This window comes from Dysidea avara, chromosome 6, assembly GCF_963678975.1.
Source record: "Dysidea avara chromosome 6, odDysAvar1.4, whole genome shotgun sequence".
Classification (NCBI taxonomy): domain Eukaryota; kingdom Metazoa; phylum Porifera; class Demospongiae; order Dictyoceratida; family Dysideidae; genus Dysidea; species Dysidea avara.
The window spans coordinates 38,304,395-38,328,093 of NC_089277.1; the positions used below are offsets into that span (position 1 = coordinate 38,304,395).

At 38.7% G+C, this 23,699-nt stretch overlaps 2 protein-coding genes across 2 annotated transcripts; both read right to left on the reverse strand.

The window, feature by feature from the left end:
* Window positions 1-9: 9 nt before the first annotated feature.
* On the reverse strand, window positions 10-23,670 carry LOC136258295 (leucine-rich repeat-containing protein 69-like). Its single transcript, XM_066051624.1, has 9 exons — window positions 23,462-23,670; window positions 23,288-23,414; window positions 11,737-11,809; window positions 11,218-11,413; window positions 3,877-3,948; window positions 3,295-3,399; window positions 3,199-3,239; window positions 1,418-1,556; window positions 10-323 (listed from the first exon to the last, which is right to left on the reverse strand). The coding sequence occupies exons 1-9, from the start codon at window positions 23,639-23,641 to the stop codon at window positions 180-182; spliced, it is 1,077 nt and encodes a 358-aa protein (XP_065907696.1). The 5' UTR covers window positions 23,642-23,670; the 3' UTR covers window positions 10-179.
* On the reverse strand, window positions 8,719-10,071 carry LOC136258296 (uncharacterized). The gene is made up of 2 exons (XM_066051625.1): window positions 9,670-10,071; window positions 8,719-9,293 (listed from the first exon to the last, which is right to left on the reverse strand). Exons 1-2 carry the CDS (start codon window positions 10,018-10,020, stop codon window positions 9,276-9,278), a joined length of 369 nt encoding a protein of 122 aa, XP_065907697.1. The 5' UTR covers window positions 10,021-10,071; the 3' UTR covers window positions 8,719-9,275.
* Window positions 23,671-23,699: the final 29 nt, after the last annotated feature.

Here is a 23,699-nt window from a genome sequence, read left to right on the forward strand (position 1 = left end):
TCACAGTGATTCCAAGTATTCTACAGCACTTTGTTTTCATATCATAACAAATACATGTTAGAAAGTTGCTTGCTAACTATAACATAATACAAACTCCCAACTGTTAGCTGCACATCAGATGTTAGTGATTATCTCAGTACTGTATTTATGGGATTCATTAGTCTGCCACTTGATGACGATTACAACTGACTATGGTAGCTGCTGTCAGTGTGATACTCCACTACTCCAAAGTAGCCATGACCCTCACTGTTGAAACACTGGTAGGAACAAAGAGGTGCTCTAATTGGAATAGACTGTTTCTTGTCACTAGCAAGAGGCAGTACCTAGTAATGACACACCATAATAATATGTGTTGATAGTCAGTCTGTACTGTTAAACCACTGACACAGATAGCAATGTAGATGAGACCCAGTTAAATTGAAAATTAAAATAGTAATCAGTGATGGATAAGTGGGTGTAGCTCAACATAAGTCCACCGGCAGCAGCAACACACACAATTCCAATAAGTGGGCATGGCTCCATGTAACAATACACATTCCTAATAACTGGGTGTGGCTTGTACAAAGTAAGTACACTTTAGTACACACATGATCTGATCCAAATCAGATCCCTGTATTCTATATAGCAGATGAGACCTACTTGACTAAGCCTGACCACTCCCTTTCAAAGTTAATTAAAACAATGCTACTAGTGGTCTTTGACGCAATATAATCTTTTTGATCAATGTTGAATTACAAGCACACTTTTATTGTATACCTGTATACCTGTTGCTATAAAATAGTTTGTTCACTTAAGCTGAATATTGTCATTTCAGCAGTGGGCACTAATTGGTCAGAGCTCATACACTGTGATACATATGATGTAATGTCATAAATTTTGTAAGGCTTTGCAATCTATCTACTTTTGTGGTCTGGGTACAAGACTAGATTAGTCCCTGGTGTTTACTGGGAATGGGCCATCCTGTAGCTCAGCACAACAGCTTGAAAACAGCAAAAAGCACAGAAAGAAAAAATTAAAGGCAGCTACAGAACTTAATGGTGAGCTATAAACACATCACTTTTCCTAAAAGTCTTTATTTAGTGGTTTATTAAGGAACAACATTTTCTTGTCCCATGTACCACAACAGCAGCAAATAATTCTAAATCAACTTTAACTCTACACACAAGTATAACTAATCTAAGGTCATGCATTTGTTTGCATTCTGAGGGAGAGTATATATTCAGCTAACACGTTGTATCACCTCATTCTGTTCTCAAAATAAAGGATTCGCCTTATCAACAGTTACCAGTAGAGATATTGATCTGATCAAAGGTAAGCTAACTTTGGTGTTGCAATTAATTAGGGTGTATTGGCAGTACTCTATACGTCTATAGGACCCCCCCCCCCCCCTCACTTCTTAACTCTTATACATACATACCTGTCCAACCTTTACAAAGTGGACACACTCCAACCATGAATTAATGTATGGCTTCCCACACAGCTCACATGATCCAGCATGACATACTGATGACCAAATATCCTCTTGTTGCCTAGCAACATGTGATGCTCTTGCATCACTAGAAAATGAATACAAAACATATGTAACATCCCAATAACAAATAGGAATGGACGGTGCAAAGCAAATCAAAGATCATGCACATTAACACAGCTTCATGTTTGTGAAATGGTTATACTCAGATGCCACCATAATCTGTGGCCAAGCAAATTTACATTGAACATTTACTTGTATATGCACAATTGATATGTCACTCTATTTGAAACACTGACTGGTTTTTGGACTAAAAGTTACTACGATAGCTACAGGATTACTGCAGTAGCAACTTTACTAGAATTGTATGAGAGAACTAGTCAGTTTTGTTCTATTACAGTATTCACTAGGCTCAGCGAAAAATTGTTAATTTTGTCTTTAACTCAAAACTTTAGAATGTATTTGCATTATGTGGGTACTCCATAAAAATGTTCCGCCCAAATCATTAAGAAAGTAAAACACAACAAGCTGGTTGTTCTATTAGAATATTTTACCACCTTTCTATGTAACATCCGTACAGTTGACTGTTATGCATAATGTGACCAGATTTTCAAGAACCCCACACGTTTACACAATCTTATGTACTTTTAGAATACATTACATTAAACACAATGAGTGAAATAGTATGAACTGTTAATTTTTTTTTCATAGATTATGTTTTGCAATGAAGGAAGGTGCTAACAACAACAAAGACCTTGGTATCATCTTATTTCACAAAGCAAGAGGAGTTCAAAAAGCTTTGTTTGTGTCAGTGCTCTGAAAGGCGCGAGCATTAACTACCTCACGCTTGACATTTGGTCCACTATCATCTTGTACCTGCAGTTTTCTCTTTGTTCTAGTCGTAGGAAGGAACTGTCAAACGTACGTAACTTATCAAGCAATGGATTCAACTACATGATGATGCAAGGTATAAGACCACATTCCTAAGTTATGACCTTTTAATTACAGCTGTAAGTGCCTATGTATTATCAATGTACAAATTGATCTAGCGGAGTGCTGTATATACATACCGCTCAAATGTAACGTTGTATCACAAGAGCACAAGCGATTAAAAAACTCGCCAATTAAAGGGTGTCCGTTTCACTCACAAGTAGTCATCCTAAATGAGACGACGTTGCATTTGAATAGTACCATAGCTTCTGAAGCTATCAGCTTTAGGCCTGAATCTTTAGTTGGTCATTTCTTTCAGTATCTACAGTAGATAAATTAAATGTCAAATGAAATTTGAAATATGCACAACATGTGGAGTTCTTGCAGGTCCATCTTATTGTGCAAATAGCAAATCAACAATTTCATGTAATAGTGTGGGTACTCTAACTAGATGACTCTTGAAACTTTGAAAAATATGTGTACTGATTATTACATATGGCAACAACAATCACAAATGACACATTTGGGGATTTTCAAGTTGGCTGGTTTAAACAGGTGACCTTATTACACAGTGACCTTATTAAACAGGTGGCTACATTAGACAGGTCACTTTGTACACAAATGACACATTTGAGGGTTATTAAGTTGGCTGGTTTTTACATAGTGGCCACATTAAGCAGGTGGTTACTGTACATTAGCAAGTAATGACACATTTGGGGATTTTTGGATTGGCCAGTTAATGATGGTGATTTTGTAGAGCAACTCTCAATGCATCATGTAACCATAGTAACCACACTTACCCATCTCTTATACACATCACAAGTACACGTGTGGCCAGTTCCTATAATATAATATAATATATAATCACTGATGACATAATGTGATGCAACACTCACCCTGAGGCACAACACCTCAAAACATTGGTCCGATGGTACTGGTAACCGTGGCAACAATGGATTGTTCTCAAAGTGAAACTCTTTCAACTTATTCAGCAATTGTAACTATGATAATAATATAAATAATAGTCATTAGAGCATTGGTTAGTCTGTTCCTAACTCATTCAAATGAGTGAATGTGTGTTCTCTATTCAATAGCTAGCACTATACATCTCCCTAACACCTTCACAACACTTCCCCATCAATTTTTCTAAAAGCCATAGCATTCAATCTGGCTCAATACATTTTTGAAAAACTGTTCCACCATTTAAATGGCTTCACATGCTACCAAATGTTTTGACCTGTGGTCAGTGTAACAAGACTGACTAACAAGGGCTAGAGCTGTACCGATATGGGATTTTGGCATGTACCGATATCCAATATGGATACCACCAAAAGAAGCCAATAACCGATAGTCAATCCGATATTTGCATTACAAACAAAAGTCATAGTTAATCTATGCAAAAGTGTGGGTTTCTATTGTGCAATCGTCTAACAAGGGCTCAGGTGAACAGGTATATAACAGACCACCCAACTACTCACATTCCTGGGGAAATAGCTCAGTTGGTTACTGGACACATCACACACCTCCAGCATTAGACAATCACCTATAGACTGGACGGAGATCTACAATACTCACTAGACATATTATAATGTTGTAATACACACTTGATACTTTTAACACATCACAACGATGCAGCACAAGTTCAGTTAGTTGAATCACATTTATTTAATTACCATGACTATCCAAATACCAAGAGTGACTGGTCAATTAGAGTATTAATGTTCATTGCTAATGAACTAGGGAAATAGTAGAATATCATACAGTACAGTAGTACTGTATATTAGGGATCATGGTGATTTGGGTTTCCCTAGCCAAAAAACTCACCCAAACCCAGCTTCACAACTCCCTCCTGGCGCCTTGGCAGTATTGGTTAGGTATAACCAAGCCCAAAAGTGCCTTCAGTACGATCCTAAAGGCCTCCAATAAATTGTTACAAAATTAAAAAAAATTATTCAACGGAATTTTCTATTGACTAACTGCCTGCCTGCCTGATGCCTTCAGGCAAGCGTAACTCGATAACAGCTAAGGCTATGGGCTTGATTTTTTCACTGTTCCACGTCACTTCATCCCGAGACGTGCCTTTTGGCATACTGCAGTACGTACAATGCACGCATCATGAATTTACCTTTGTCCTCCTTTGTGTCCCATTCTTTTTGCTGACAGCCCAAGGTGTCAATTCGCAGTAGCGTAATGCATGGCTTCCCTACAGTACGTTTGTACATGGTTATTTTCCATGGTGGCTGGATTGATTGCAGATACGATTCTAACACCGTTCTACATTTGTGACGCTTTGTAATGGGCTGAACATAGCTGAAAGCGAAGTGTAATGGCCGCTGCACTTTTGAGGCAGTAATTGATAGTTGGGGTGCATGAATTGTCATATTTTTGTGGTGACTGGATTATTGCAGAGGCACTTCTTGAAGTCTTCTCCTAGTGTTTTTCGTCTGTAGCGCTGTGTAACGGGCTGAACGTAGCTAAATGCAAAGTGTAGTTACCACTGCACTTTTGAAGCAATATTTGATAGCTGGGGCACGCGTTCAGACGAAAACATTAATTCTGGCACCATTCTTTCTTTTGTTACAGTAGATGCATGGGTTCACCAGTCATAATAATGTTTCAAAAAAGTAAACAAACAAGTTTAAGGAAAAATTAGGAATTTTAAGTTCGATTAGGGATCATAAAAAAAGTAGGGAAACAAGGGAGGTCGCCTACGCCTGCAGACATACTAGTGAACATTTAATCCCTAATTCAGTCTTGGTCTTGGGGGTATAGACTGAATTAGGGATTAAATGTTCACTAGTGTATCTGCAGGTGTATGCAACCTCCTTTGTTTCCCTACTTTTATTCTATGATCCCTAATCGAACATAAAATTCCTTAAACTTGTTGAATGAAGCTCTAATATACATTATGTACGTAAATCAATGGGGCTTCAGTCATCATTTATTTAGTGGCTCTAATAAGTGGTTCTAAAAAACAGCTTACAATACCACATACTACAATCTACAATTTGTCCAATGTACATCCAGCAAAGTTTTAGCGTTATTGTAAAATTATTGAGTATCGATTATTTAAGGCTACACTCTTTTTTCACAACTTGTATGACTTTTGGTATACAGTGTCACTCCTTTTTCTGTTTGTGAATTTGTACAAGCAAACTGCAAAGCCAGCTTTAAGGCTCCCATTAAATACTTATCTTTTCTATTCTATAAGTACTGCGCATGTGGTTTCATTCTCATAATAACAAGAGTACCTCCATATAAAAATTATGTACTCTTGATAACAATAATGTTAAATGTGTTATTTTCCTGAATGTTCTATTAGAGTATGACTGCTCTAATAGAGCATTTCAATTTCGTGCATTTTGGCTGTCTAGCTTTCAGAGTATAATATCCTCATCTTCAATCATTTCACAAGGACATTTGTACTTTGATACGTATCTCAGCCAGGTTTACAATAAAATTCAGTTACGTTTGTCTTTTACAGTGGTGACAAATATATCACAATTGTAATTTTGTTTTTTTAAAGAATCACTCATATCTCAATCGTGCTGTATCAAGTTTGAACGAAAATTGCAATATAAATGGGATCAAACATACCATATATGTGGTGATGTTTTTACACAGTAACACACACACACACACGCACGCACGCACGCACGCACCCACATACTCACACACACACACACACACACACACACACACACACACACACACACACACACACACACACACACACACACACACACACACACACACACACACACACACACACACACACACACACACACACACACACACACACACACACACACACACACAAAACACACTACACATACACATGTATATATACACAGATACACACAAAAACAAAGTCTTTAGCTGACGTGCTGGCACAGCCACACCTACCCACTGGGACATCTTAGGAGCAAACCTGAGCAAACACTGAATGTAATACATTACTTGGATTGTCATGTTGCACTCTACAGTGATGTAATGTCAATCAGGTAATAGATGGTGTTCTGCCTGTTAATAACTACATGGGTCTTGCTCCTATACGACATGGAGCTGTTCTAAGTCATGAAATCAGTTTTTTTTAAATAACTACATCTGTTCAATATAATCATGTATGATTTTTGCAAAGAAAAAAATAGATTTTGAAACCAGAGAATGTATTTTTTTTGATTTATTGATTTCTACAATTATAGGTGACTACATCTAATTAAGACTAATCAGCAAATCTTCCAACCATAATACATATATCACCAGTGTTGGTAATAACACATTACTAGAGTAACATATTTGACTGGTCCAAGTAACTTGCCTAATACTGACATCACCAATAAAATATTAGTAGGGTGAACCTACATGGTCATGTACATGTATACTTGTTACATTGGCAGCTGCTGTAGATACTTTTAGCCTGGTATACAAAAAATATTATAAATTGTAGATTGGTGATTAGCTACAATAATATGAACATGTGCAAATAACAATATGCCGTGTACAGCAATAGTGAATAAATTCTGCAACTCTTTTTGTCTTGTAATTAATGGTTTATAAACTTTGCTTCAATTTCTTCAGGGCTCTTCATTTCTCTTATTCTGTCATGTTCTCCTCGCCTTCTAAGTCTCTCTTCACTAGTATCTGCCTTACTGACCACGTGTTCTTCTGGGAGCTCAACCAATGTGCTACTTCTCGTGTTTGTAACTAAATTTTTGGTCACTCAACGTTGTACATACTGTACATACATACAGTGCTCCACAGCTTGGCACAATGACTACACAATTAAGCATTGTGGGGCTTTCCATATTCTTAACGTACGGGTAAGCAATGCTTGTACAACAAATGTACAACACACCATGTTTACCATCTTGTGCGAGCCTTACTTAGGCTTTCCCTAATCACGCATAGAATCAAAATCTAGTCAATTTTGAATCATGTTAATGCTTAGTAATTGGGAAGGGTACCCCCCAGACCTCTGCATCTGACCCACTACCAAGTCTGTAAAACATCTTTGTATACCCTATGTATGTACATGATGATTCACAATGCACACATTTGTTAAGTTGGTCTCTCTGTTTTAATGGTTAGAATTTAAAGTGCACCGACAACCAGGTCAGCTATTAAAAGTACCTTAAATCAGCTTGTTGTTTGTTGCTATCAGCCTGAGGTTGGAAACACATAGTGATCGAGCAGTCCATGACCAGCAATTGTGTAAGCCTCACTTAGGTTAGCCCTAATCATCCATGGAATCATAAATCTAGTAAATTTTGAATAATTCTAAATGTCTCAGAAGCTGAGAAGTGTACCCCCAGACCCCTCCATCTGGCCAACTACCGAGTCTGTAAACCATCTGTATACTCTGGTAATCATGTACGTAGATGATGATTCACAATGCACTAGGGCTCTGTGTTACAGTGCATTTTGTGTATCATGTATCACCATCAATAAACTGTTCGAGCAGACGATACTATAATGAACTGGTCATGACTAATACAGAAATAACCGGTACCAACCATTTCGGCTACACACTATGATAAATTCACAAGAATAAACAGGTAAGAGTACATCAGTACAATGTAGAAAGAGATCACCGAATTACAGTATTACTCTAAATTATAATATTTATGCCGATATCTTCTAATAGAGCACTCACTGACTATTCCATTAGAATACTTCGATATACATATGATATTGTCTAAGTGCAGTATATTGTATCATGATACTCATTTACTGTATCGATATATTGTCATATCGATATTTACCCCTACAATGCACACTTGTTTAATTAGTCTCTCTGTTTTAATGGCTAGAATTGAAAGTGCACTAATAATCAGGTCAGTTATTAGACCGAAGTACCTAAGATTACCTTGTTGTTTGGGTTATGTTATCAGATTGAAAATACATAATGATCAAGCAGTTGATACAAATTTACAAGTTGCAGTTTGCAAGCACCTGTGGCCTCTATATTCCCAGCAAAAACAAAATTACAGATAGCCTACAAATTCCTACACTCATATACATGCGTGTCACGGTCACACCATGATTCTTGTCACGGTCAAGTCATGGTCATGTAGTTCATAAATGTAACTTGTGCAGTCTGTTGTGACAAAACACCACTGAAGTGAAAGGTGAGAACAGCTCATTTCAATGCTACCAATATTATCATTTTACATATAACACATCTCAAAAAAAAAACAATAACAGAACTACATACAGTGAAACTAGTTACTCTTGTACTGATGAATTGTAACCGACTTTGCACTACTTGTATATCTAGTTAGCCGTGAGGGTGTTTACCACTGGACTACTAACTGTATATTATGTTAAATTATAGTAGTGCACTCCTGTGCTACGTACATAGTGGACTACTTGATTAAAAGTTGTATGAAAAGTGTACATGTACTAACATACAATAACACAAACACAGCCTACACACATGTATACAACCACAAGCGTGATACATGTATATACTTAATATTCAATTGTTGCGATGTTCTAAAAGTAGTCAATCCATTTTGGTGATGTAGCGTTCAGCGTGATACTACAACCAAGACAGTGATCTGTTGTATCATCAAGGCAAGAGCTGCAAAAAACGAGTAAACCGTTTGTGCATTAAAAACTGAAATCAACAGCCACATGGGTTGGGAGATACCAACTGTCGCTCCCATAATAACGCCGACCCTGATAAGCAGCTTGGTGACCATCCTGCGAGGAGCTGTATCCTCTACAATGTTTACCTTGTACTTGTAGTAATACATCAGGAAGATTGTAAAGAAAATAATTTGAACCGTTTTGTTGACTGCATTGCCAAGCCGAGCAATTGTGACAGTGTTGTAACCATCAAGTATATTTCTGCAAAATCCATCTGGCCATATTACCTGTCTGTATTCACCTGTAGCAATATCATATCCAATTATGAGGGCATTAAATAGACCATGCATGCCAAGCATGTAAACTATGTAATATTTGCATAATTTCTTAGCTGGCATATCAGCCTGTAATTTGTTGCTGTAATACATTACGGCAGCAATGTGGGCCAAAATGCATACCCCTAGCTCTTCAGGGAACATCAAACTCTGCATGAATGTAAACATTACGCCATAGCAAGCTGGCTGTGAATCAAACTGAATTATTGTATTTGCTAGGAGTACCACAAAGGCACTCACACATCGAAACATTATGGCACCATTGTAAAGCATAACTAGTACTCTGAAGGAAGTAGACATCTGTTTCTTAAGGAAATATGTTAAAAGAATGATGCCACTCACCAACATTAGCATTAACTGCAGTACTATTGGCAGCAGTAAGTATACGGTCGATAATGGCGCACAGTCAAACTCTTCTTCAATCTTGTTGATGACCATGGAAGTCTGGTTCCCTTTTGGAGTAACCACAAGTACACTGTCAGTAGTGTAGGCAATATCTAGTTGCTGTCCAGTTTCATAATTCTCAATGGCACAGTCATCAATATAACAATAAGGCATTGTGGTCACTTGTTGGAGATCAGGAGCACCACTGCCATCAGCCGGTGGTTGAGAGGAGCATTCTTGAGCTGCTGCCACTGGTACTTCCTTACTAATGGCAAGGAAGAGAATGATGAACAGAGCACGATAAATCATCAACCTTCTTCACTGACTACAATGAAACACACTAGCAAATCAATGGGAATTAGTGTGACTAACACCACAATACCTGTGATTAGTACTGTAGGTAATGGTGTAAAGTACAAAGAGAAATAGTGACAATGTACTGACGTCATTTGTTAGAATCCCTGAATGTCATATTGTGCCTTTCCTGTGAGACAAAGGATGTTCTAATGCTTGCAATTTTAGTGTGACAGTCAGTACAGAATACTGATAAATAATGAAATGCAAATACAAAATACAAATATAAATTTGGAAAAAAAAACAACAACAGCAGCAGCAATAGCAACACATAGAACAACTATCTTATTGTTAGGATTTTATACTAGACAAGCAGCACATCACTTTAAGTCATTCAGACAGCTACTAGCTGTACATGCTTTTTAGTCAATTGTTGCTTTAAAAAAACAGCTCATAGCAATATATGTATCAAAACTGCTGTACAACACTCTCATTATAGCACTGGCATTCCACTGCTGTTTGAAAGGTATTCTGTCCACATTCCACTGACAGCTATGTAGATTCCACCTTCAAAAACTAACCTGTTACTTACAGTTGTGTACTTCATCACCCTAAGACTTATGGTAGTTGCATCTGCTTCTTGTGTGATCAATCTTAAAACAGTTGTACTAGTTGTACCAGTATGGCTATAAACTAAAACCGTGCAGTGTTGACATGGCACTAAACTAAGTACAGCATGCCACAGATCTATGCACACAAGCTCCTATTAATTCAGTAAAGCAATCGTTTGCTACCCCCCGAATGACTCGTGAAGACATCTTTCTTAACTTGACTTATGAAATGGAAAAAGACCAGAGGTTAAAACTTGTATCACAACATGAAATCAATACATGCAAACACAGCTATACCATAGTATAGATTGGATGCACAGAGGCCAGGTAGTCAAAGTGTCTTGCCACTTTTGGTGAAATCGAAACATGGCATTTGAAGCAATCAGTAGGGGTCTATTCCGCCAGTTTTAATGTCCCAGTACAACAGAATCCCATACATGTGTGGAATTCACAATCTATGGTCAAACTTACTATGATGTCCTTGCACCTCATGCAATCACAAACACATACACGTGCACATGTACTCTACTGTAGTGTACTGTACTGTACTGTACTGTACTGTACACATACACACAACACACACACACACACACACACACACCTCAGGTAAAGTTTCCAAACAGTTCTTATGAACATATAACTTCACTAGCAGCCGACATTTCCCGATATCCTCAGGCAATGACACTATCTCATTATCATCACAATGTAGTTGTCGTAGTCGTGGTAACAAGGTTACCTCATCAGGCAGACCAGTCAGGCAGTTACAACTAACACTGAGTACTTGTAGGTTTGTTACACTGTAGTTAAGGGGGCATTATCAAGAGAACAATTGCATAAATTGATTATTAGTTTCTCATCCAGCATTATTCAATATAACAAACATGGGTAAACATACATATATGGATGGTTGAATTAAAGGTCACATAAATCAAAATTTCTTAACTAGCCACCAATGGTTGAACTAGAGTATATTCTACAGACAATCAGCTTTGGTGCTTGCACACCAGACTGTTAACCTCGACCAACGTGTTAAATGTGGATGTGATAACATCGATATGGTAGGAAAAACAAAAACTCTAGCAGGAAAGAAACTAATGATCGTGTACCCAATACAACTCACAATTTGATCTGTGACGGTAGTTGTTGTAGTTGATTACCATTACAGTTTAGTGTGGTCAGCTGGTGTAGACCAACTGTGTGAACAATGGATCACATGATATGGTACAGTATATTCGTACATCCTAATACAAGAGGCCACAAGATTAGTATATTAGGCACACACATGTATATATTGTAACATACTAAATTATATAAGAGCCCACGAGGTATAGTATTGTAACACCCTAATGTAAGAGCCCATGAGGCACAGTATAGTAGCACATCCCAATGCAAGAGCCCACAAGGTATATAGCAACACATCGCAATGTAAGAGCCTACATGGTACCGCATAGTTTAAATACTTCAAGGGGGATATTTTTGAGGTGAACAGTTGTAATAAATTTTCACGGATTTACAGATAATCCCATTGTATATGACGTCTACACATTTCCAGGATAAAATTTTCACTGTTACCCCAAAAACTCGAAATCAGAGAAAATTTTCTTGAAATAAATATGTAGGCTATACGATATCAAGACACGCAGTAGTGTGTCATGTGGACAAGAAAGCCGGCACACCACACCGTGAGTATATTTACAGGAACAAACAAAATGTGATTTTCACACATACGTAGCTCCGTGTTCCCTTCTTGAGTTGGAGTCAATTTAATGCCACAAACACTCCACCTTCAGCACCCAACATACCAAATTTGAACAAGATTGCCTAGCACAATCATGAAATAAAAGCCTTCAAAATTCAGCTTAATTTCTTCATTTTTTTTCTTCGTTTAAACAGGGCTCGGGTTGCCTTACAAAAACCATTACAAAATGCAAATGCATAGCTTGCTTTTCTTGAGCTTTGGTCTTTAAGAATGTATTGTGGAATAATCACGTACCAAGTTTGGTGCAAATCTGGTTAATAGTCATAGAGCTATGGACAACTATTTGTGTTAAAAAAGGCCGACTTGTTCTCATGCCTGCAGGCCAGTCAGTACAGGGTAAACTACAATGGGAATAATTTTAAAATCAGTATGCGTATAGGTTAACCATCATAGCTCAAACCTTTTGTGGTTTAAAAGAAATCCTATTGACAGCTACAGGGTTACAAGGCAAAAACTAAACTGTAAATTGAGGGGTTGAAATACTCTAATAGAACAGCCACCATAGGGTAAAAAGGTACTGTACATGAAAAATGTGAACCAGGGACCTCCAAACTGAACATCAAAATCCTTCACCACTGAGCCGCTGCTATCATGGCTGATCACCCCATTTAATTGCTGCTTTATAAATCAAAATTCTCTAAAATCCGTAAAGTTCATAATTTCATAGACCTACAATCTAGATTGTTCTAGAACATTCTGTGTGTTCTATTAGAAATCCTCAAAAACGATGTGTTCTCTATTAGAACACTACAAAAGTAATCAAATAATATCTTGTGTAGTACAATACTATTTACATCTTTTCTAGTGTTCCATCGAAACAAAGCCCGATATTTAATATTAGAGATTCAACTTTTCTGAGTTTTACTGATACCGATTCGATCTAGGAAATATTATTACCAATCTACCGATATTGTACCGATCTGACAATAGTAATCTGATGTGATGACTGATCTTGCACAGGTAGTACTTATAATCTAATTGGTCAATTCTTAGCTGAATAATGATCACAGCTCTGTTACTGGAGTCAATAAGAAATGGTGGTGTGGCCTCAGTTACACTACCCAGACAATCGTCAATTTTAATGCATGCTCCTACCAAGACTTGCTTGGAATGGTTTGTAGCAGAGATTCTAATAGTTTAGTCAATTTGATATGGTGTAGCACTATTCATTGTTTTCACCTCTGGTAATTTCAAGGGTAAGTTTCAGTAAGTAAAACAACTAACTTGTGTTATTTATATGGCTTCTCATAGTTTTCAATGGGCACAGGCAAAGAAATGGTACTATACTTTAGTAGCTTATTTCATAAATGGAGTAGAGAAATGATAGAAGAAGTCTAATATGTTTGAAGACATGATGATCAGAATAATCGGTATTATGAATCAGTGGCTTCTACTAAAAATTGGTTCTACCAAATTGTCGAGATTGGCACCGATCCAATACTAGATTGGTAGATCAGTACATCTCTATTTAATATAGCCATCTTGGTAGAGATCAGCGGGGAAGCTAGTACACTACTATTACCTACTCACGCCAATCATCATCATCATAATCATCATAATAAGTGCTATTCTAGGCAATTTTGTTGATGCCTTGTGCCTCCGTTATGACTTAATCTACCTTCTCACTGAGTGTGTAGTAAAGATCTTTCTGTGCCCCACGCCTTTAGCTACTTTTAATATCTTGCACCATAATGATGTAAGAGATCTGACTGCCATATTGTTATCTGAGGTGTGTCATGATATGCAAATTGAGTCCCACCTGCAATAGCTCTCTTGGGAGATTTTGTGCCATTGTTCTGCTATGGTTGAGGATGATGCTAGAGTGAATATCCGGGCTGCAGGATTTTGGCGATGCTCACATCATAAAAACTTTTTTATGTAAACAGCTTGCAGCAACCAATCATTCTTCCACCCCCTTGCTGCCACTTTTCGTCGACATGAAGGTGAAAAGCATCATGCCTATGAAGAATGCATATGTGAAATTGAACATGGCAGTTTACCCCCATTGTTTTTCCAGTTCTGGTGGTATGGGTACAGCTGCTACCGCAATGTATAAGCACCTGGCTCATTTGTTGAGTGCTAAGTGAAATTCCCCATATTCTTCAGTGATAGGCTGGTTCCAGTGTTGTTTGGGGTTTCCCTGGTCCATTCCTTTGTGAGATGCTTAAGGGGTTCAGGTTCCACTTCTCGGTCTTCCCTGCTATCGATATTGTTGTTGATGAGGGGAGGCTTGCTCCGCCCTGATCCCTAGGCTTGTATTGTAGGCTCTGTTTAGAACTTTTTCTGTAGTGTTTAGGCAAAAACATTTCATAGTTGAGACATGGAGGTGGAAGGGAGTGCCATTAGGGCCGGCATAAGTTCTTTTAAAACTTATCACATTTAGCATGCAAATTTGAGAGACTCTAATAGAATAGTTACTGCAAAATCTTGATAGACAAATAGTATAGAGAATAAATGCAATAACTGGAGTGACCTACATGACCTACCAATTTCTCATATCAAGAACTGAACACAGTAAGTCATGTTTGTCTATATTGTCTGGAGCTGATTCCTTCAAAACTTTCCTCACAAAGGTATAATCAACCATGGGTTACTACTAAAACAAAACAGATCTCTATAAGGAAAAAGAGTCTGTATAGAAGAGCCCGTCTATCCAATCACCATCAAGACTGGACTGCATATTACAACATTAAGAAGTTGGCACAGTCTGAATGTCAAAACGCTGATAACAATCAATTTGCCTCTGTTTTTACTAGAGAAGATACAATATTTATTCCTAGTATATCTGGAGATACCTATCCTGCTACGATACCTGTTAATGTCACAGTTAATGGTGTGGAGTCTCTTCTTTCAAATTTGGATCAAAGTAAAGCTGGAGGACCAGATGGACTACCTGCCTGATTCCTTAAAGAAATGGCTATGGACCTCACACCCTCGTTGACTTTAATTTTTCTAGCATCACTACACAAAGGAGATGTTCCAGTGGCTGGGAAAAAACACAAGTTGTGCCGATTCACAAGAATGGTGATCGTTCCTCTCCAGCTAATTATACGTATGTAGATCTGTTTCTCTAACTAGCATTGTAAGTAAATCACTAGAACACATCTTGTCAACCAGCATATAATGCTCATTTGGATAAGTATAATGTTTTATGTATGGAGCAACATGGATTCCGTAAAAGAAGATCTTGTGACACACAGTTAATATCTACAATACATGATTTTGCAACCAGTTTAAATAACAGTGGACAAGTTGATGCCATCTTGCTAGACTTGTCAAAGGCTTTTGATAAAGTTCTTCATGTTAGATTATGTCATAAACTATTCAGTTATGGAATTAGAGGAAGTACACTAAGGTGGATACAAAGTTTCTTGTCAGGAAGACCTCAACAATTGTACTTAATGGTAAAGAAAGTGATTCCCGCAGTGATCAGTATTGGAGCCACTTCTCTTCTTGTGCAATATAAATGACTTGCTCAAATATGTAAAGTCCAGCATAAGATCATATGATGCATTAATATACTAGGAAATTCATTCTAAAGCAGATCAGGGTATCTTACAATAGGATTTGTATATGCTAACCCAACGGGCATCTACACTGTACATGGCAAATGACACACTAAAGAGAAGATCACAAACAAACTATCCCCTCTTGTTTACTCCTACTACATGAACAGTAGCTACACCCATACAACAGGCTGATCATGCCAAATATCTTGGAGTGACCATAGACAAAAATCTAAATTGGAATGAGCACACAAGGCAAGAAGGCAAACAAAGTAAAGAGGGTTCCTTCAGTTTAATCTTAAGAAGTGTTCACCAGATGTGAGTGCTACTTGATGCCTGTTCTGCACCCAATATTAGAATATGCCAGGTCACCATACCATCAATACAATGTACAGTACAAGCGATAGAAGTGGTACAAAGACAGATATGTGTAAATAAGTATGACAGGTATGTAAGCGTATCGGAAATGATTAGTATACAGTACTTGGATGCCCACTTAAGAAGCAGATGCAACACTTTGAGAACTTTTATGATGCATAAAATTATGAACAACTTGGTAGATGTACGTACCTACTGATACAATTCTGTTACCATCAACATTACACAGCTGACAGGACATACTGAGAAACTTCAACAGCCACCCTGTAGAGTGAATGCATATGCCTACTCCTTCTTTCCACTAGCAATCACCCCAGTACCTGATAGTTCACCGGATTTACCAACTTTCAAAGACAGACTATATATTCTATACTACTCACTTGTCACACTATGTACGACAATATTCATATCTGATTATTGGCAGGTAATAAATGGCTTGTGTTTTTCTTCATCAGATAACAGATTTGTTAGTTGTAGTCTAAAAGCAGTGGCCAGTGGATCACAACAGCAAGCTATTTACATTTCAATTACCAGATGGGGCACATATATGGTTGCCATGTGAAAGTCAAAGCTAAAGATGGACTCACACGAAATTACACTCCGGTGTTGCCAATTGTCAGCAACACTAGAGATGACTACCATCAAGTTGCTGGTTAAGCTCTACAGTGATTGATGAACGCCACGCTACTTGTCCTCTCTTTCAATTGGTAAGTATTTCTTGTTGTACTCACCATAAAGGCTTCTTCCTGTTAGCAAGAGAAAGAGTAAACTCCATTATTTACTCTTGATAGTGTCATGACAATAACATGTTAATTTGTAGTAATCGTTTTATATCCATATATGGCTTACATTAGTTTTGTAATTGTGGTTATATGATGCTTGTGTGTTTGATTACAATAAGTTACTGAGTAATTTGTGTGAGTTGTGTTGCTGCTTTACATTGATGCTGAAACCCGGGAGAATGGTGACCGGCAGCCAAGGAATTGCCCTTCCTGAACCTCTCCAAAACACAGATGTGAGATCATGGTTTCGATGTTATGAAGTGTACTGCACTGCAAACAACTGGAACGATGGAAATAAGCTTGTACGTCTCCCTACATTGTTAAAGGGACGAGCATGGACAATCTACAAAGCCTTAGGAGTAGAACAGATGGATCCGTATGCCCATTAGAAGGATGCCAACCCGCTTAAGTGCATGAGAGAAGCTGGCGAGCAGACAGCTTCATGGGGGTAGTAAAAGCGTCGATAAGCTCGCTCGAGATCTGGAGAAGCTACTGGACCAAGCTCCACCTGGACTACCAGATGCAATTAGGGACAAAGAACTGAAATTTCATTTAATGAATGCTCTATCAGACAAGATGTCCTTGCAGCTTAAACTGCTGCCAGAAGAAGGATACATGTCTATTATTGCTAAAGTAGTGGAGCTGCTCCAAATGTACCAAAATGCAGAGACGAAGGAATCCCTAACGCACATCAACCAGTCTACTACTACCAATGATGACAGACTCAACAAATTGGAGAAGGCGGTGCTACAAGTGATACAACAGCTAATGGCCTAATCTTCAATGGATCGCCAACCTATAGATAACCCAATCAAGTGCTTCAAGTGTGGACGACAGGGACACATCTCCAGGAATTGTAGAGCAAGAAACATCGAATTCTTTAAATCTGGAGGTAGAGGACACATTGCTCACCAATGCTGGACTCAGCAGGGAAAAGGAAGAGGGGGTGCTCTGATACGCTGAGCTGGGAGCACTCCCAAACCTTAGTAAGTGCTGACTGTGTACCTGTACTATCACTAAATACAAACACTATTAAAACTGCATGTGTATTAGGTAGAATATGTGATAATTCTGTACATGTATTATTAGACTCTGGAGCTTCAGGCTCAGTCATACGTACATGCTTCCCACGCCCACACACCAACTTGGCTCTTACACACACCACACTTCTTAGTGCAGATGGTAGACAATTGACTCTACCAGGTACAACCACAGTAGACCTAGGAGTGCTCAGAGTTCCCCACAACTTTGTTGTGATCAACGAGCTATCAGTCCCTGCCATACTACGCTGTGTTTTTTTTAACTAAGCATCATCACCATAGACTTTCAAACAGGTGTGTTCTACTGTCTTTTCTGATAGCATGCAGTCCCACAACGTTCGCCTTCAACATGTCCTTAGTAGGTTTCAAGCAGCGGGTTTTACCTTGTGCGGGCCAAAATGTTCATTTGGCTATAGCTCTGTATCCCATCTCGGTTTTGAGTACTCATCCAGTGGAGTCAGTCCTGAATCAGAAAAAGCTCAAGTAATAATCAAGCAGATGTCACAGCTCCTCTCACGAAACTTACTGGATCACGGACCCCTTTTATGTGGGAACAAGCCCAGCAGACAGCCTTTGATTCACTACAACAAACTATGGTTTCTCCAGTCTCTACCAGTATTTGACTACCATTATCTGGATGATTCTTTCATCCTGACGAATGATGTATCAGACACAGACTTGGGGACTGTTCTGTCCACTGGATGAAACACTGTAGTAGAATTTGCCAGTGGCACTCTTTCTACATCTGAGCAGAAGTACACCACCACTGAAAAAGAGTGCTTAGCTATTCTGTGGGCTATTTGTAAATTTCATCATTATTTGATTGGAGCTTACTTTACCCTAGAGACTGACCATAAGCCCTTAGAATCTTCTCAAAAGAATAATGCACACTCACAGCGATTAGAGGGTTGGGCTCTGGAACTTTGAGCATATGATTTCCCATACAGGACATTGCAACCAGACGACAGATGCCTTGTCAAGGCAACCTCTCTGCCTGGTTACTGCCAACCCCGCCCTAGATGTCTAGCAGTTATAGAAGCTCAAAGAAGTCAACCAACATTGCGACAATCATTGATCAGTTTAGGCATGCCTCAACTGGCCTGTCACCTTATGAGATCCTTTTTGGTACTAACCCTCCCGTTCTTCACCTTCCAACCCTAAGCAAAACTGCCATTCTTGACCCTGCTGCTTACAACGTATCACTTCAGAACAAATCATTAGAGTTAAGGGAGATGGTGGATGCAGACATTATCAAATCATCACATGATCAAAAATGTTCCTACAACTATTGCACACATGAGACATTTTCAGTAGGACAGCAAGTGCTCTTGAAAGACCCGACAGCACAAAAACTGGATCCTCACTGGACAGGCCAATGGACAGTCACAAGCTTAAGAGTCCTCTAACCATAGTCATTCAGAAAGGTGGTGTCACAAAGGTGGTGTCACAAAGGTGGTGTCACAAAGGTGGTGTCACAAAGGTGGTGTCACAAAGGTGGTGTCACAAAGGTAGTGCATATCAATCGCCTACGTCCCTTGCAGGAGACCTTGGTGAGTAATGACAGTGATCAATTGAGGAGCCCACCACTCCTCAATCACCTAGATGACAAAGATTCTCATACTAGCACTACAACCTTTTCCACTTTTACAACTTGAAGTGAGGCCCGTAGAGCGATATGGCCATACTGAAAATTGAGAAAATCTGCCTAAAGTGTCGTACTCACTGCCTTGTCTTTTCCATCTGTTTTACGTTTACTCTTTCTGCAATGGGTAATGACATTAGGATGTTAATTTGTAGTAATCGTTTTTATATCCATATATGGCTTACATTGGTTTTGTATTGCGATTATAAGATACTAGCATTGTTACCTGCCCTACGTGCAGGTATGGGTTATGCATGATTTGACTGTACATGACACACACACACACACACACACACACACACACGCACGCACACACACACACACACTTACTAAACATGTTACTACAAAGAGATAATTAGGACAATTGTCTATCATCATCCCATTTGATTAGTATACACCCCTGAAATCAGAACACCTTGATAATTAGGACAATTGTCTATCCTGTTGTATTAGTGTACACATATTTAGGCTCTTGAAATCATGCAGAACACCACACTGATAAGCACACTTTAGCATGGTCCTAAGGTGTCCAGAATAGAGGGATTCCACTGTTAATGAAGTATCCCATTTTTAAACACTCTTAAGTCCTGTAATATGTGCATGGATCTAGTAACAAAAGGTATGTAATATTTAAAACCAGCTCAGTTATTTCTATCCCATTGTGCAGACAAAACAAAGAAAAATGGCTGTTTAATGGCTGGGAATGATAGGGCTTGAGCAGCAATATAAATGCAATTTACAGCATATTTCTGAGGTGTGAATAAACACAATGTATTTGCTGCTGTGTCTCGGAGTTGTTCTTCATTTCTTGTTACCGGGTCTAGACGGGCTTCTCTTCGAGCAGCTGTGTCTCGTAGTTGTTCTTCATTTCTTGTTAAAGGGTCTGGACGGGCTTCTCTTCGAGCAGCTGTGTCTCGTAGTTGTGCTTGCCATCGTTTATTCCTGTCTTGTCGTTGAATTCGTTTGCGTCTCTTTGCCTGAGACGCGCGGAGTGAAGACGTTGATCGCTTGAGCTTTGGCATTGTACTGTACAACACTATTTGAAACGTATGTAAAGCACGTATTGATTTGCTACAACAACACTCGAGTTGCCAGATGATGGGCGTTTAATTTTGCTAAGGTCCCGCCTCGATACGTGCTTTGCATGCCAAGATATGATGAGCTAAAAGTCGTGTTTTAAAAAGGTGTTAACACAAAAGGTACTGAGTAGAAAGAAAAAAATCTGTCAACACGTGGATTTGAACCCACGACCTCTTACATGCTAGTCAGGCGTTCTACCACTTGAACAGTATGCGCTGTGGTTTTCAAAGGAATGTTGCTCAAGTTTTCTCTACACCTTGGCCTTCTACGTGCTGTAGAGACCGAACGGAAGCATGCGTGAACTCGTGATAACAATCTTAGAGTAGGCGGATGATGAGCGCTTCATTATCAGCACAGACTATGTCGATTCGCGCCAAGTCTGGTGAGTAAGCAGCGTGACCGTCAGACAGACAGACAGACAGCTTTATATATATAGACTTGTGTGTTTGATTACAATGAATTACTGAGTAATTTGTGTGCGAGTTGTTGCTGCTTTACAACATTATACCTAACTTGGAAGGAATTTACTTTGTTATAAAACACTATTGTAAATAACTACGGGCACTACATATATCTACTACAACTTTATATAGCCATGAACAAGCATGCACAAAGTTATATCAGTATAAATTGTAGTGTTTTATTGATAATTGGATTGGTATCGAATGAGAGCCGATATGGTATCAATTGGTATCGGTTATTCCGATACCAACAATCAACATAATGCTATGCTAGCAAAACTTGGGATATAACAGGTTGGAAATAGAGTTGAGTATTATTCTAGCACAAGGAATTGCTTTGTTAAACATTGAGCAACCGCTACTTACTTTGTTTGCATGAAAAAGATTGAAATACTCTAATAGAACAGTCACTGCACAATAAAATATTAATAGAGCAGTCACATAGCTGATTATGACTTGAGAGGTGTGGAAATTGTATGGCTAATATTAGCATCGGTATCTGTATCGGTAAAAATTTACTGCTAGGTATCGGATCGATAGGTACTTTTATGTATTGGTGGAACCCTAATAAATTGGCTTTAGTATCGCATCAGTAGGTATCTTTCTGCATTGGTAGAGCACTTGTTTGTCTTATATCATCTTCATTGCATTTATAAATAATGATTTGTGTAAAAACAAACACCAAAGCCAGTTTGTGGTTGGCTTTTGGTATATATTTAAAATACAAAATAAGTGAAATTCATGCAAAAACAGCCAAGCTGTATAAAAAAGGGCGCGGCCTTCAAAAAGCCTGGATGAAAAAGTTGTGAAATCAAAGGTGGCAGCCAAGAAATGGCTGCAATGGTTTGGATGATAATAAAGTTTATGAATGCATGAAGAATTTATTATCATCCCATCATTGCAGCTATTTCACGGCCGCCATTATTTCACAACTTCTTTCACCCAGAAGGCTGCACCCTTTTTATAAGCTTGGCTACAACACACCCTACATCAGGTACAGTACACAATATTTCCAAGGTATAGTAAAGTTGTGATAACATTTTCATGGGATTTGCAAACAAACCTAAATGTAATTATATGGAGGTCTAGGATAATTTTCACTGCTAACCCCAAAACCTCAACATCAACGTTGTACGTTGTAGCAGCACTGTTGTAGCTACTGATCTAACAATGTGCTAGCAAAGGTGTGTTTCGCTATCTCCTGCAATGCCGAGAGCGACTGCATGTATTTTACTTTTTCAGCAGCAGAGGTTATCACGTATATCAAAGTATTTGGCCAAATCCATCGCGAGACGATGAACTAGCTAGCTGCCATGACTTGCGAACAGGAAACCGGTTGGAATGGATGTCGCTATCCCAAGGAGTGCTTACAACTGTGGGACACGTATTCCTAGGAAGATCAAGATCTCCAAAGTCAGCTTGATCTTTATTGTGTGGTGGTACGAACTGACCTTCATCTCAATGTGCTCATGTGATCATCTAAAATAATTGGCGAAAAAAAACTTTGGCGAATTGAACGCTATTCACCAAATTCGCCAAAGTTCTTTACCGCCAAAGTTTTTTTACTATACGGTAACACATTTTCAAGGTGGAAATTTTGATAAACTTAGCAATGTGGCCATTATGCAAATGAGAAGCCATAAATAAGACACCTTTCCTCCATATAAATTGTGACTCCTCTAGTCACCATGTCATTTGGAGAGTACAGGAGATGTAGAGCATGGCAAACATAATGGTGGTAGGAAGAGATGGCTTGAAACTACCATTTCTCAGTACTGAAGTCGTGAAATAATCATCAATTAAAGCTCCCAAGAGTTGGGTATTGGCCAGACGAGGGTGACTGTTCACCAGACCTGTGCACTTGAGGTAGGGTCTGGGAGACAAGACTGAGTCTTACATGAACTTACATGTACCAAGTGTAGGGGAAAATTAGCATTCTGTTTGATGATGCCAACACTTCATGTGGACACTATTTCCCACACAAGGTAGACAAAGGAACTTGGAACACCACACTAACACTCACCTATACATACAGGATTAATGGATGATATCTTATTATGATACAAGTGGAGTTTCTCCAGTTTGCTCATGTGAGACACACACAGGGGGACGGTCTCAAACTCATTGTTGCCCAAATTTAGTTGTGAAAGCTAAAACACCAGTAACCATAGAAACAGTAATATACACATAACCATACCTCTTTTAGCAGGTCCAACTCAGTAGGAACACACGTGAGTTTGTTGTTACGAGCGGACAAGTTACGCAGACATTCTCCCAATTGTCCTATGGCCTTAGGCAACTCTACTAACCCCTTACTATCCAAGTTAAGGCTCTTAGGCCTACTAGCTAGCGCCTTCAATATGACTCGATCACTCATCGGAGAATTCCACAATCGAATGGTTTGTATACTAGTTACCTTAGCAACTAATAAAATG